The 17,000-nt window shown below is 37.2% G+C and overlaps 1 protein-coding gene across 1 annotated transcript; it reads right to left on the bottom strand.

Moving 5' to 3' along the window:
• Positions 1–790: 790 nt before the first annotated feature.
• LOC140246905 (uncharacterized) lies at positions 791–16,626 on the bottom strand. The gene is made up of 2 exons (XM_072326229.1): positions 16,518–16,626; positions 791–1,464 (listed from the first exon to the last, which is right to left on the bottom strand). Exons 1-2 carry the CDS (start codon positions 16,624–16,626, stop codon positions 791–793), a joined length of 783 nt encoding a protein of 260 aa, XP_072182330.1.
• Between the last annotated feature and the right edge of the window lie 374 nt (positions 16,627–17,000).

The raw sequence follows: 17,000 nt of genomic DNA, 5'->3' as shown, positions 1-17,000 counted from the left end.
ACAAGGTAAAAGAACTTGTTTGATTTCTGTTGTAATGCTTATAAATGAGAAGTATGAAAATAAATGAATTGAATTGAATGAATAGATGACACACACACACACACAAAATGTATTTGACCCGGAAAGTTGTAAATTACAGTGTGTGTGGTCTTTTTTTTTTTTTTTTTTTTTTTTTGCTTCATGTCTCACATTGTAGATGGGCATTAAATCATATCAAACTTTGTTGTCACCTTGGCAACCTATAGGGCAATTACAGTAAAACGCTTAAATATAGCATATTCACCTAATTAGCGCAATAATATTATGTAGGCATATATCCTGGCAATCTCAATGCAGGAAGCCTGAAAACAAAAAGAAAGTACTTTTTTTTCATTAGGTTTCTACGACAAGGTGTCCATTCAATAACATCTTATCGGGAAAATAATTGTTAGGGATCGGAAAAGATCCTTATTTTTCAAGCAAAATGTTTACGAAGCTTGGTACACACTTCGGTGTTGTCAGGGGCGTAGGCGGGGGGGGGGGGGATGGGTGTGTGTGCATCCCCCATGCAGCTCACAAGGTTGGGGATGACATGTATAATCATTCCCCCTCCCCCTTCCCCACACCTTTCGGGTATTTTTTTTTTTTTTTTATCATTGGTAACTGGCATTCTTTTTTCGTTTATTATGATTACCACTCTTCTTCTACTTCTTCTCATTACTATTATTATTATTATTATTATTATTATTATCTCTATCTTCACAAGATATCTCTTGGAGATTAATATCACGTCAAGTTCCATCCTGGAACCTTAGACTTCCAGTACTTTTCTCAGGATTCGTGCCGTCCCCAGCAATGCTGCTTTTTGGATCGTTTGCACTCGATCTGGCACACCAACATCGTCCAAGTGCCGTCGCAGCTGCTTTGGCGTTGTTCCGAGTGCTCCAACGACAATAGGGATCACCTTCGTTCTCATATTCCACAGGCGGCGAAGCTCTCTGGCAAGGTCTTGGTACTTCTCTATCTTTTCCTTCTCCTTCTCGGCTACTCTGCTGTCTCCCGGTACCGCGACATCGACGATTGTGCACATCTGTCGAGCCCTTTCTACGACGATGATATCCGGACGCCTGTGCTGGATGACATTGTCAGTTTGAACATCGAAATCCCACAGGATTTTAACTTGATCATTTTCAGAAACTTTCTGTGGTTCGTGCATATACCATTTGCTCTCACATGGTATTTCATGTTTTCTGCAAAGCTCCCAGTGAAGGACTTGTGCCAGTTTGTCATGTCGTCTTTTGTACTCCTTTTGCGCCAATTTACTACAGCCACATACGATATGTTGCACTGTCTCGTCTCTTTCTCGGCATATCCTGCATGTGGCATCCACATCTCTCTTCTGTATCTTGGCTTTCAGAGCATTTGTTGACAGTGCTTGCTCTTGGGCAGCGATGATCAGTCCTTCTGTCTCCTTCTTCAGTTCTCCTTTCTTCAGCCATAACCATGTGTCATTACTGCTGATGTTCTCCGTCTCTCTGCAAAACTGCCCGTGCAGCTGCTTTTCTCTCCACTTTATTATTATTATTATTATTATTATTATTATTATTATTATTATTATTATTATCATTATTTTATTATTATTATCATAATCTTCGTCATTGTCACCTTATTTCCATATTTTTGATCACTAAAAAAGATTTTCTTCTGCCTCTGATGGGACGGTGTGACTAAATGTTTATCAAGAGACGTATTATTATTATACAACTTGGTAAATGGGGTAAATACGTAATTCTTTACTGCTATTGTTATCATTATAATTTGTATCATAATTTGTAGTCTCGAGTATACTCTGCCAAGTGTCTATGGAAAATCCGCGTTGTAGCAAAATCAGCCCGTCCACAATGGATTTGTTGTCTTGTAATCTTGGAACTATATAGCACACATACAGTATAAGAGAGCGCCTTTGTCATTGAAGGGCGCGTCAGCGCTTGCGATTTTAACAGCACTGTATGATTTTAATACTCAACCGTTCTGTTACCGTATCACTCAATATTTATTTCGCTCACTCTTTTGATTGTAAACTTTCTCAAAATTCCACCAGAAGAGTGAACCAGATCGTTGAATTTCAATTCTAAAAAATCAAAAACTACCACGTGAAGGAAGAAGAACTCTATCCCACACCTTCCCCCGCTAGTTCCACCGCCATAAACTATTAGTATAGACAGTGAAAAGAATCACACACGAAAATATCACGATTTATACAATTAGACCTACATGTCTGAATGTCCTCAGCAGTTTAGAGTATGCTGCAGATCGTTAAATTTCAGTTCGCTTGAAATCATCGGACACAATGATGCGACGTGTTGGTTGGTTAAAGTGGACTTATCGGCTTTTCCAACTAAACGGGAATGGAATGTATCAGTTTTTACAACCAAACACTGATTATATAGACAGAAATTACTCGTGATATATTACGTTTTGTTACAAAATTATTTTTCTATTCAGATCGGTCCCACATGCAATTACGTCAATCACAGTTATACATCGATTTTCATTTTTTTTTTTTTAAATGGACTTATCTGTTTTTGCTAACAAGCTCTTTATATTGATATTCAGTTCACGGATTACGTTGCTACCCTGACAACGTTTTGTTTGATCTCACGTTGGTTTACTTTGTTCACTTTTACTTTTTTCTTCTCCCTTATCTCTTATCACGATGAGCCTTTCCCCGCCAATTAACACATGAAGGACCAAGGTCCTCTGTTGTTAGCAATGATGAAGTACTGTCTTCTACCTATATACCTCTATTATACCCACAGTTTGCTGACATAGTTATAGGCCAATTATTTGTTGAAAGTAATGAATAGGGGCATTGAGGGGACATAATTGTAATGTTTTGATCATTGGTTAGAGGTATTTTTATCATGTTGCAACGGCGTAGCCAGGATTTCATGTTGGGGGGGGGGCGGTTAGTCTGCGAGGGAGCGAAGCGACCGAGCCCGAGCGAGAGGAGCGAGCGAGAGGGGGGGGGGGGGGGGAGGGGAGGGTGTGGGAGGGGGGACACCCCCCTCCCACGGTGAGAACTTTCTGCATTTTGATGTTGTAAATGGTGCAATTTGATGCATGTTTTTGCGCGTTTTATCGACAGTCCCACTTGTTTAAGGTAGCAGTATGTTTTGATGTAGATTATTATTGAACAATTTGCCTATAAAATGGTATAATTTAAATACACTTCTTGTATTAATTCTTTTCACTGAATATCATGAACGAGACTGAACCCGAACGAGCGGAGCGAGCGAGGGGGAGGGGAGGGTGTGGGAGGGGGTGTCCCCCCCTCCCACGGTGAGAACTTTTTGCATTTCGATGTTGCAAATGGTGCAATTTTATGCATGTTTTTGCGTGTTTTAACGAGTTGAAACAGTCCCACTTGTTTGAAGGTAGGGGATACCTTTTACAGACCTCCCAAAATGCAGCAAAACATTAAATATGAACCTCAGGGGACTTGTTTAGGCCACTGCTGAGAAATTTGGAAGTCAACAGTTATCTACAATTTGAATAATGCACAAAACTCAACTACTCAGTAGTTCTGTGTGTCAGCCACAGTTAAGCCTTTTTGTTGCAGTCTTCTGTATTTTTTTTTTAATCTGTAAACACAAATATAAAAGTATAAGAGCTGATGTAATAACATAATATAGAGTGTGTGGCAAGAATGTATATAGAAATGTTTGTAAGTTTTGATGAACTTTCTTCACAAAATATACATGATGGACACACATGCAGTGCATGGGTCTGCAAAGGTAGCCTAGTAATGCACTGGAATTTACGGTGAGCCCCGAAAAAAAATTCAATTCAAAATCTAACGGTCAAATGTATTAAATGTTACCTTCCACTTTCAATACTTTATGGGAGTTTCTAAAATGATACTGTCTTCAACATACCACTGTATTTATACAACTCTTCATTTAAGGCATGCAAATGGGATTCCTACCTTTAAGGTTGCAGTATATTTTGATGTAGATTATCATTGAAGAATTTGCCTACAATGTGGTATAATTTAAAGACACTTCTTGTATTAATTCTTTTCACTAAATATCATGAACGAGACTGAACACGAGCGAGCGGAGCGAGGGGGGAGGGGAGGGTGTGGGAGGGGGGTGTCCCCCCTCCCACGGTAAGAACTTTTTGTATTTTGATGTTGTAAATGGTGCAATTTGATGCATGTTTTTGCGCGTTTTATCGACGTGAAACAGTTGCACTTGTTTAAGGTAGCAGTATATTTTGATGTAGATTATTATTGAACAATTTGTCTATAAAATGGTATTTAAATAATCTTCTTGTATTAATTCTTACACTGAATATCATGAACGCTGTCTGTTCAGCAATCAAACAGAAAAAGCATGCACACGAGGGTGTATAGGGGCATATCCCTTCCCACACGAAAGTGATTTTTGCGTTTTCAGACCTGAAATTCAGCGATCTGGTGCAAATTTTTGGTGCAATACTTTTTCATCGAAGTGTTAAAATCACGGAATTTAGCTCTTATTCCGAATGTGCATCATCTGTGTGTATGTACAAAGTCTAGTGAGGTAGAGCTTAGGGGAAGGGGGATTCCCCCTCCCGCTCGCGAAGCTTTTGCGTTTTTAGAATAATAAAGCGATCTGGGGCACACTCTTTGTGGAAAATTCGGAAATTGTCATTCCCAAAAATGTACCAAGTCTATAGTGGGTAACAAGCAATGAATGGGTGGCAAGATACCTCTCCCATATTCAAGGGAGCCTTTTTTTTTTCAGTTTTAAGCTTTTAGAACTGAAATTCAACAATCTGGCACACACTTTTGTTGGAATATCTGGAAATTTGTCAATCAGAAGAGAAGTGTCTGTGGAAGGAGATTCTGTATAATTTTCTGATTGCAGTTTAACGTTTTGCTGCGCACATTTTGTGTCATATTTGGAAAACTGTTTATGTTCAAAGTGTAGCCACAGTCTACTTCTATGCATGGCGGGGGGGGGGGGAGGGGCGGGCGAGCAGAGAGAAGGCGAGGGCGAGTGTTATCTCCATCTTTTCCTTACTGTGGAGCTTTTGCCTTTTTAAGGTTGAAAATGAGATATCTCGTATACGCATATTTGATGGAATATTTGGGAAATCACCAAGCCCTAATAGAAAAAAAAAAAAAAAAAACTGATTGGGTGGGGGGGGGGAGACTGAGGGAGGAAAGGGTCTATTAAAAGGTGAAATTCCCCTTGTACATGAGGGAACTTTGAGTTTTCGGAATATAAGTGATAAGTCTTGTGCACTCAGAATTATTCTTTTTTTTTTTTATCTAAAAAGTGTAATAAGCTAGGGAAAGAGGCACAGAGGGGGAGGGTTGTCATGTTGGGCGATGCTTTGAAATACAGGAGACATATTTATGTGATTTTCCTGTTACATCTTTTATTATCTAATTCTTTGTCACCCATGCATGCATCCAAACAAGCAAAAAAAGTCGCCAAACATAGATTATAGTTAAGGGTAGATTCTGAAAGAGCAGACTCTGAGCTTCAAACTGATGCATATAACTAATGTATACAACTGCTCCTTTCCGACCTAGATGTCTAGATAATGGACAGAAAGTACATACTTTGGAAAAGTCTTTACTGAGAAAAGAATCTTTGAAGTTTATGTTCTATTAGTGCTTAATCTCACTATTTTGGAAGAGGTGCAATTAATGAGATTAAACAAAAAACAGGATCTAAAACTTTGATAACTACAATAAAGGAATTATCAGATTAATCTGAAATTTTCCACACTGGTTAATCACATTCTATTCATGGATGCATATACTACAACTTTAAATACAGTAGCACTATCCTTTCAAAAGTTATCAGAGTTGCAAGTGAAGAGTGAGTAAAGGGTTTTCATGAAATGAAAAAGGGTCTCGACATGTCTAAGTCGTAACGGTCTACACCATTCTAAAAATATATATTGTGTTCTGTAAAAACAGCTGAAAACAGTTTCACATTCGTTTTAAAAACTCAAACTTTAAAACAATTGCGAAGAAGAATTTCTCTTTCTGAAAATATTGAAGGAGATCGACTATAAGTTCACCCATATCACTTTTCTTTTTTGAGTCCACACGCAAAATCAGGGTGCGGCGATTTTTTTTTATTTATTTTTTTTTTTTGGGGGGGGGGGGTTGTGATGAACGGTCACATTATGATCATAATTGAACAATTTGTGTATTATAGTCTGCATAATGGAACTTCTCGTTTGACCCATCGACAACCTCAGTCTGAAAAGAACGCCATAACTCGGTATACCTCATTTGTCTGTGCAACAGGGAATAAACCCTATCACAAGCATTTTTACGTTTTATGGGACTTTGCACTCACTAACTGTTAAAATTTGTAACGCAAGTGATATACCTGGTTTATTTATCTTTTTTTTTTTTTTTTTTTTTTGCAAATGAACTTGTTAATGCTACCATACTCGTATCTATAGGCCTATGCTCTATAGGACAATCATCTTTGTATAATTTACAATTTCATTTATTATTTCATTTAATTTACAATTTCATTTACAATTACAATTTCATTTACAATTGAGATTATGTCCCGCAAAACCTGACTGAACTAGCTGAAAAAAAGCATCTGAAATTATCGTTGTATTTCACATATCCACACTGCTTGGTCTTAGGCTACGATTCTATTAGAATGAGTTTGGTTCCCGAGTTCACGCAATTCAAGGGTATGTCGTTTTACTCGATGTTGAAAGATTTGATGTGATTTGCGTCAATCCTTTTGGCGAGTCACTTGATAGTATAGACCGGAAATTATTTTTTGTTACTCATTGATGCACTGAAAATATGCATGTTTATATGAATGTGGTTAATCATATTGTGCATGTTTAATAAGATTACTCAATCTTTTAGCCACATAAGATTAGTTGTTATTGTTTTCTTTTGTGGTTACCCACGCGTATTCCGGCCATGTAAAACTGAGTGATCCTGAGTAATTTAATCCCCAATATGCCGTTTGGCCGTCATTCCCAACCACTCCCAACTCGCCCCTTAATCTGTCCCATATTGTTTTGTCTTACACCTTAACCTGTCTTATATTTTTTTTTTTGTTTCTTACACTTTATGTACAATATGTATGAAATTCATGGGCTCCTTAACCCAGTGGAGAGAGGAGCTTCGCCGTATGTATTGAGAATAGAGGGTATGATGTAGGTCCACTGACATAAGAAGGAGTAGGTAGGTAAATCCCTCCTTTTTTTAAAGATATCATCACTCCCTCTTCCCTGATTCCCTGTTATACATACCATTCTAGTTGCCAATACGTAAAATGAAAATAATCAGTGAATTTTTAAATTGGCAACACTTGTGTCGGGTATAGAAACATCCCACGCTATTCATAAGAATCACTTATTTTTCGTGAAATTCTGTTTCTTTACCGAAATATTCACATGTCCATGCATGAACTCTGGTTTCCAAAATCGCTCACATCACCGCTCATTTCGATAGTTTCGCAGATCTAATGAGGTAGCCATGGCCGATTCCTCCTCCTTCTTTACATGGTATTGTTTGGGGTTTTTCCTTTTACTGAAAGTTAAATATTCAGCGTATTTCACTGTTTGATCTAAAATCGTTTACATTGAAATATATGATAGTATATGTGTGTTATATCCTTCCCTTTACATTTTGTAACCGTATAATAATTGGAGGCGACCCTATGGTAGAATGGGAATAATCCTGTACCAACGTCTCCTACATGTATATCATTGAGTCGGTCTTGGCATATTCACTTTTGTAAACATTTTAAGTTCCAGCTGAAGGGACGTTCTCTGACCCACCACTACATGCCTCACAAACAGGGTCCCCTTTCAGCGCATAACATAGTACGTTTTCATTGACGACCAAAAATACCATTTTTTTTTTTTTTTTACTATTGAAGCTAGATCAAAGTATTTTATACATGCCTCTGTCATGCCTCTGTCATGCCTCTGTCACCGAGGTTTCCATGATTACCGGTGGCCTGCATGAGGTTGCCCCGAATGCAGAATTCTGTTTATTGTTATAATGTGTTGTTGTACTTCGGGTTGACTGGGTGACTTGTTGCGGAGGGGGGGGGGGTGATCCATGGGTTCATTGACTTGACGTCGATGCTAGACCAGCGTGTACTTACATTGATTTCTCATTGCAATTTTGAATTAGGTTTCAAACTTTATTCCTAAAATCTCTAAAGATTCTCTCCCTTCCTCTCTCTCTCTCTCCTCTCTCTCTCTCTATCTCTCTCTCTCTCTTTACCAACCGCGGGTTTTGCCGGTATTCAGTGGTAAAATTTACGTGAAACTTTGCTGTTCATGTCACTCTCATTACCGAAATCATGATATTGTACTCAGTTCAGTTATAAAGTTTACGTTTATTTTCTAAAGTTAATGTCAGAACCGATAAATTCAGAGCTGGTCTATTGCTGTTTTGATTTTATGTTGCTTTGCGTATATAAGGTAGATAGTTACGGTCGATTATTACTCTTCAATACTTTTTTCTTTCTTGTGTTTTTGTATGTCTGTGCTCTGCAGTCCTGCAGATCATGTCAGTAATTTTGGTTCAGTCACTCGTCTATAACAGCACATCACGCACCGATGCACCTCATCGTATACATCCCGTGTATACGATGTGCACTGCATTTCCCGTTGCACTTTATAGGCCGCTATTACGTAATGTCACTCATTGTAAATGGATTCTGATTTTGGAATAGAAGACCAACAGCTAGTCAACCAAACAAGCCAGTACTTCACCATCAATGAATTTAACAGTCATTTTTTTTTTCAATAAGGCAAATCAGATTTATGCTAATTCCAGTTTAATTCACCTTAATTCAAGAAGCTTAACTAAAAATTTTGATACGTTTGAACTATTTTTAAGTTCCCTCAATGATTTTCCATTTTCCGTTATAGGAGTCACCGAAACATGGTTGCACACCAATTCCCCGGACCTATTTGGCATTGAAAATTTTAATTTTATTCGTAATGACAGAAAGCATGGCATAGGAGGTGGGGTTGCCATGTACGTTAATAATCAAATTAAAGTCAAAATTCAAACTGATTTGTATATTCAGGGAGCAGAAAGTTTATTTATTGAAATCTTAAATGATAATGAGAAAAATATTATATTTGGTACCATTTACCGTCCTCCACAAAATGACGTTCAATCTTTTTTTGACAACTTCGACCAATGTCCTAACGAAATTCTTGGAGAAAGAAAATCTATTTTTTTGAAGGGAGATTACAATATAGATTTATTACAACCCACCCATTTCCATGACATATTACTTTCCAACTCACTGCACCCCCACATCAATAAACCTACCAGAATAAATAACACCACCCATAGTAAAACATTATTAGATAATATACTGTCTAATGTTATAACTGAAACCTGTATGAACGGTATTCTTTATTCAGGATCTGATCATTTACCGATTTTTATGATTAATGATAAATCTGTAACAACTCCAATACGCCGCCAACCCAAACAATATTTGAAAATGTATCGAAATGAAACGCCACAAAATATTGATTCATTGAATCAAGATTTATTCGAAGAACAATGGAATGACGTCTTTGAACTCCAAGATGTTAATTCTTCCTACGAAATTTTCTTACAAAAAACTATTAGATTATTTTTTTATAAACATATTCCTTTAACTCCCAAAACAAATGGAAGAAAAAGAGCTCGGCAACCGTGGATTACCCAAGGTCTTATACATTCCATTCTTACTCGAAACCGTCTTAATAAAATATCTCTGAGGAAACCTACTCTTGAAAACGTGAAAAGGTATAAAATATATGAAATAAATTAACTACCTTGATTCGAGTTTCACGTAAATCAAATATTTCAAATAAACTCGAATCTAATAAGGATGATAAAAGTGCTCTTTGGCGGATTGTTAATGAAATACTCAAAAAGAAACCTACAGAATGTCCTGATAGCATCACTCATAATGATAATGTTATTACCAATCCTGACCAAATTGCAAATATTTTTAATAATTTCTTTGTCAATGTTGGTCCTTCTTTAGCAGCATCTATTCCCATAAATGATATCAACAATCATAAAGATTACTTACCTGAAAGTAATCAAAATTCTTTGTTTTTTACTCCAATTAATGAATCGGAAATTATTGATATTGTTCGATCTCTGAAATGTAGTAAATCCTGTGGGCCTGATAACTTAAGGGTGAATTTCTTGAAAAATATAATTTACCCCTTAGCAGCCCCTCTCACCCATATATTCAATTTATCCCTACTTAACGGTAAGTTTCCAGACTCGCCAAAATCGCCAAAGTTATCCCCATTTATAAAAGAGAAGATCCATCAATGGTGAAAAATTATAGACCCATCTCATTGTTACCTGCAATATCGAAAATTTTAGAAAAAGTAGTTTATAAGCGTCTCTCCTCGTTCATGATTGAAAATGAAATATTAAATGTGAATCAGTTTGGTTTTAGGAAAGGATTTTCTACCGATTATGCTATAATCAAATCTGTTGATAATATTATTGATGCGCTTATTAAAAAGGAGCACATAACGTGGAGTCTTTCTGGATCTTAGTAAAGCATTCGACACTATTGATCATGACATTTTACTTGAAAAATTACATAATTATGGCGTGAGAGGGATTACTTTGTCGTGGTTTAGAAGTTATTTAAATCATCGAAAACAATATGTTGCATTTAAATCCAGCCACTCATCATATTTCAACGTGTCATGTGGTGTCCCTCAGGGATCTATCCTCGGGCCCCTACTTTTTTTGATTTATATTAATGATATTATCAATTCCTCTCCTCGTTTAAACTTCATCTTATTTGCAGATGACACCAACGTTTTCTATTCCCACAAGGATATTGTAACACTGGTTGATACATTAAATATGGAATTAAGTAACATTTCGAAATGGTTAAGAAGTAATAAGCTTTCACTGAATGTTGATAAAACATGTTTTATACGTTTTCATACGCTTCAATCCCAACCCACCCTTCCTCAAAGTATTTCTATTGATGATATAAACATTGCTGAGAAACATTCAACTAAGTTCCTAGGAGTGACCCTAGATAGCAATCTAACTTGGAATACTCATGTCCAGAATATTATAACAGCAATATCCAAAGCAACTGGTGTTTTAAGGAGAATAAAATATTTAATTAATGATCAAACTTTAATGATGTTATACAACACCTTATTTCTACCATGTACTGCAATATTGTATGGGGCAATTGTAGCAAAACCAAATTGAACACAATTTTTCTTCTCCAGAAAAAGGCTCTTCGTATATGCACACATTCAAATTTTTTGGCTCACACTGATCCCACACATATCGCCTAAAAACTCTTAAGGCCCATGATATACATTTATATCTAACTGCCATATTTATGTATAAACACATTCGAAATTTATTACCATTTTTCCATAATGCCCTAGTAACCAATGACCATATTCACCCATACCCTACCCGTCGTTCCCATGATTTTCATTTAAGTAATCCAAAGCTTTTACTTGCTCAAAAGTCGATTAGACATCACGGTCCGGATACATGGAACACTCTTCCTGAGGAGTTGAAACAGTGTGCCTCCTTGTTTTCATTCAAAGCAAACTTAAAGAAGCATATTTTACTGCAGTATACTTCAAATACGAGTTAAGCATGAATAATTATATGACTCATGTTGGTCTCCCGATAGCAGCATCATATGTCGTTCACTCTTCCAGCAAACCAATTTTATTATTCTAAATTCCAGCCTATCTGCCCCTGTGCACTTTCAAGCACCTGCACGCACACTCACCACCATCACACATCAGAGTTTATTTTCCCTTCCTATCTTTGTATTGTTACGAATTCAATACGTCCCTACCTTTTCCTCGGGCCGGCCATCTTTTCAAGCAATGCTTACAATGGCGGCCCTCTGCATTATCGCTTCTTAAATGTAATATTGTTATTGTAATCCCTGCTGCATAGACATGCATACTGTAATACTATATCATTAATTTCCTTTTATATCGTTGTTTATGCAAGTCAAACGACTCTGTATCAAATACACTTTGTTGTTTCCCATGTTCATGATTATGTAATTTATGTATATATTGATTTGCAGAAAATAAAGTATCTATCAAACAAACAAGTATGTAATATTTATGTATTATGTAAAATAAATGTTCCATTAATGTAATGCGTGTATTATGTATTTTAAATTGGTAGCATATAGGCGTATTTGTCTTTTTTCCATAATATTTCAACTATCAAGTCTTCCCATTGTGGTTATCAACAACATCATGAAACCCTGAATTTGAGAACGACCCAAGCCATAATGTGGTCATATAATTATCATCTTCGAAAACCATGCACTTGTTACGTGTAATGATAAACTTGTAATAATCATGCAAGATTTGCAGAATTTAATTCTGTATACTTTTTTTATTTGTATTACAGTCAACATTGTGTATTTGGATGATATTCACAGTACATTTTGAAAAATAAATAAGAATATTAGTATGTGACTTGTTTGTTTTTTTTTTCCCCTCGAATGTGATGGAGTGTGATGGACTTGGGACTTGATACTACATTGTAGTATTATGATTGTATGAAGGTTTGTAAGATAATGTGGGGAGGGGGTTACTAGTCCTAGGCTGCATGTATCGCATGCTAGTATGCTCGCTATTCAAATACACACTGTAGCTAGCTAGCTAGTCTAGGTAGCTAGTTAGCAGCTGCAAGCATGCAAAGAGTATTAATAATAAGAATGATTCTTATTATTAATACTCTTTGCAGATTATCTGATGGTCAACTCTCCCGCTTTTACACGGCCGCTGATGAAACGCAAGTGGCTGCCGCCCTCTAGCGGTGAGCGGGGATAATCGAACCTGGGTCGGAGGCACTGAAATCCATAGTCTACTTCCAGTGATCAGACTAGACGTCTGACATGCAGGATTTTGTACACCTATAGGAATTTTTAAATTATAGGCCTTTTCAGCGCTCTTACTTTCAAATTATTACTTCTTTATGTAAATGAAAGTATACATTTCTGGAGTGAAAACTAGTCAAAGAATCCACTGTTATATCATATTTTCTCTAAAACTATGAGGGTATTTTTTCTCCTTAAGAAAATGGCAAGACTTTTTGTCAACTTTACATGTTCGCTGAAATGTTTGATTTTTGTAGTAAGCATGGCTATATAACCTCACTTGAAAATCATGCTACAATTCTTATAAGGCTTATCATATTTTGTTTTTAAGCAATTAAAAATAAAGGTTTGAGTTGACAGAAAAGGGTTTAAAACATATTTTTACGGGTACCTCTTGTAGGTTAAAATTTCGAATTTAGTTACAAAAGTTTTTTAGACACAATACACGTTTTTCTTTTAAAAGAAAAATATTTATATTAAGGAACAAAATAAACAGACCTTTAGCAGCTAATAATATCACAGCTTATCATCATGACTATAATTTTATACTTGTAATTCGATCATTTCCCGGATCATTCAGGGTACACAAGCACAACAGTGACTGCTATTCAACACTGCATTTACAGAACAGAGAGATGGGTTAGATAATTAATAAACTGGAATTCTGCTTATTTGGATTTTCATGATTGAAACAACAACAATAAAATCATGGCAATACACAATATTAATTCAGAGTTATACATTCTTAGGTTCTTTATTCAACAGAATACTTAACAAGTAGAGTGAATTATTTGACTACTATATAAGAACCGGCGTAGGAAGGGGGGGGGGATGAAGGCAGTCGCCCCCCCCCCCTCCCAAAGATTTTTACCGGGGATTTGGAAGGCGGGGGGGGGGGTGAAAAATAATTGTGTGTATAGGGCCCCGCTACTGTAAGCATGTGCATGACTAAGCCGCTCCTTTCAACCTCTGATTAAGATTATAATTTTCACTCAAAGTGTGCAGCAGATCGTTAAATTTCAATTCTAAATAGCAAAATCTCTCCTGCGTGGGAGGGGGTATCCCCCTCTCACATCCTCCGCCGCTACACTTCGGCCCTTTTCCTGGCACATTTTGATTGACAGATTCAAAAATGTTTCATTTAAGTTTGCATCAGATCCATGACTTCAATTCTATCAAATATATAAGTTCCCTAATCCTCGTTTAATTTACCATTCCCCCTCTCGATCGCTGTAGGTTATCCATTGATTTAGACTCTGTATGAGCACTTTGGGGATTGACAATCATTTTCCGAATAATTCCAAAAAAAAGAAGTGCGCATCATTCTATAATTCTATAATTTTTGAAGATTTTGAAGTACGGTCTCTGTCATAAAGTATACAAAATACCTTTTAAATGACATATCGGTCATTACATAATAAGGTTAATTTTTAAAGTTGTGGTCAAAAGAAGCAAATTTTTTCTTATCATTCTCTTTATTTTTCTCGACCATTAATCGCAAATATCTCCATTTGGTAAATATGGACTTATCGGTTTTTGCAAACAAACTCTTCATTTCTTTTTCTTACTTTTTATAGAAAAAAAAATCCAACATTTCACCAAAAGTGTACTCCAGATCGCTGAATTTCAGGTCTAAAAATCCAAAATCTTCTAAGCGTGGGAGGCCCCTCTCCTACACCCTCGTACAGATATTTCAATTCTAAGTTCCCCTCCCCCAATCGTGAAAACGGATCGACTCCCATGTCCCTTCCATTCCCTTCGCCCTCTCGGTCACTCCGCTCTCTCGCGCAGATTTTTTTTTTTTTTTTATGTTTTTGGTCCACTCCCATCAATTGTATAAACTGAACGATGCCCCTGGTAATGATTACTTTAATTGACTTAAATGAAGAAAATTTAGAAACGCAGAAGTTATCAGAAAATTATTACATACAAAGAAATGAATATCCATATTACATGTACTATTTCATTGATTCAATTTTCGCATTTTCCAGGGCGAGGCTATGTTTTAAAAAGTGAGGGTGTCAAAATCGTTTTTCAAAACGAAAACAAAAGAAAAGCGAAACAGCAACAAAAAGGTGTTGATATTTTTGACGTGCAATTTTCGGCCGAAAGTCGGCTGATAACCCTCCCATCTTATATTTCATGCCAAAAAAAAAAAAAAAAGAAATGTCGGGGATGCAAACATTCAATCCCTTTGTCCTCTGAAAAAAAAACGGGGGCAGCTCCCCACCAAGCTCCCCAAGCCCCCCCCCCCAACTATTGCGCCAGTCCGGTTATGGGCTTGTAATCGTGATTGTATGTGATGGTGACTATCATAAATCATTCCCCCCCCCCCCACTCTATGGTCACACTTTGAACATTGAGAGTTTTCCAAATGCGACAAAATGTGTGCACCAGAACGTTTAACTGCAACTAGTCTTCCTCGTGTTGATAGGAGGTGGAATAAGGCTTATCCCCTCCCACATCCTCCTCCTTTGTCTCCTTCCACATAGGCCTACTTGCTACACTTCTCTGATTGACAATTCAAGATATTCCAGCAAAAGTGTGCGCCAGATCGTTGAATTTCAGTTCAAATGAAAAAGCTCCCCCGAATATGGGAGACATATCTTGCCACCTATACCCATTGCTTGGTCCCCTCCATGGCAATTTCCGAATTTTTGACACACAAAGAAAGTGTGCCCAGATCACTTTATTTCAATTCTTAAAACGCAAAATCTCCGTCGGATGTGGGAGGGGGCACCCCTTCCCACACCCTCCCCCATCTATATAGACCTTAACATACACAGTGATGATGCACACGCGGAATAAGAGCCAAATTTCGTGATTTAGCTTTCAACACTTCCTTGTAAAAAGCCTTGTCTACTTGCATCATTTATTTATTTTTTTTTGGGGGGGGGGAAATTTTGTAAGTATTTCATCAAAGGTTTATAATTTGCACCAGATCGCTGAATTTCAGGTCTGAAAATGCAAAATCATCTTCCTTTTGGAGGAGATATACCCCTCTCTTACACCCTCGTTTTCATGTGTGTGTTTGTTTGTTGTTGTTGTTGTTTTTTTTTTTTGGTTCGCTGAACATGATATTCATGTAAATACAGGAAATTTACTGAAATGATAGCATTTGGGGGCCAAATTGTTCAATAATAGGCCTAACTTTTATCAAAATACTGCTACCTTATACTTAAACCAGTGGGACCGTCTTAAGTTGATAAAACACGCAAAAATGCATCAAATTGCACCGTTTACAACATCAAAGTGTAAAAAGTTCTCACTGTGTGTGTGTGTGGGGGGGGGGGTGGGGGGGGGGTGGGGGAGACAACCTCCTCCAATAACCCCCTCCCCTACCCTGGCTACGTCGATGCAATACTATAGGCCTAAGTATTAGTATTAATTATTGTGTATAAGAGTATGGGAACCTACATACAACCCAACTTGGATAATTGTAAATCGAAATAATGATGAACCTGTTGGTGGTTTGGTGTAGCTATTGATGCACCAATTCCTATATTTACTCATGATTCTCTAGATCTACAGAAAATTCCTTCTTTCTTGTCTTCAATAGCCTGTCTTTGGTCTCATATATCGCGAAAGTGCATGCTCTGGTACCTGCACAGTTCACATGGCCTGAAAACTTCACCCGCTGAAGTCTATCCCCGCTGAACGCTAGTTGGCGCACTCCTCCCAGCGTTTCACTTTTCGACAGAGAGTTGGCCATCTTGAATATGGAGTGTACGATGATCTTTGATGAGAGAGCTAGAGAAGCTCTAGCCAGATAGAAGCTGCTGCTAAGCCTTGATCCCAGATCCTAGCAGGATGGTGAGTCGAGCCTATTGTAAAGTGATATTTAAAGCTGTATGTCGGGGTATTATAATGGCAATTAAAATATTATGATTACCAGTGCATGTTCATTGTATAATGTTTGAGGGCGATAGTGCTTAGCAATGTTTATACTCAGGATAGAATTTTAGCTGTCAGTTGCCGGCTCCTGCTGCAGCTACAGTGGGATTGTATGTTATGCTGTGGGTGGATATGGGCATTTCACTAGTATTCATCCGCAGTCGACTAGTCACGCGTTGTGTGTGTATGTTG

This window comes from Diadema setosum, chromosome 3 (genome assembly GCF_964275005.1).
Source record: "Diadema setosum chromosome 3, eeDiaSeto1, whole genome shotgun sequence".
Lineage (NCBI taxonomy): Eukaryota > Metazoa > Echinodermata > Echinoidea > Diadematoida > Diadematidae > Diadema > Diadema setosum.
This window is presented reverse-complemented; position numbering and strand designations above follow the sequence as displayed.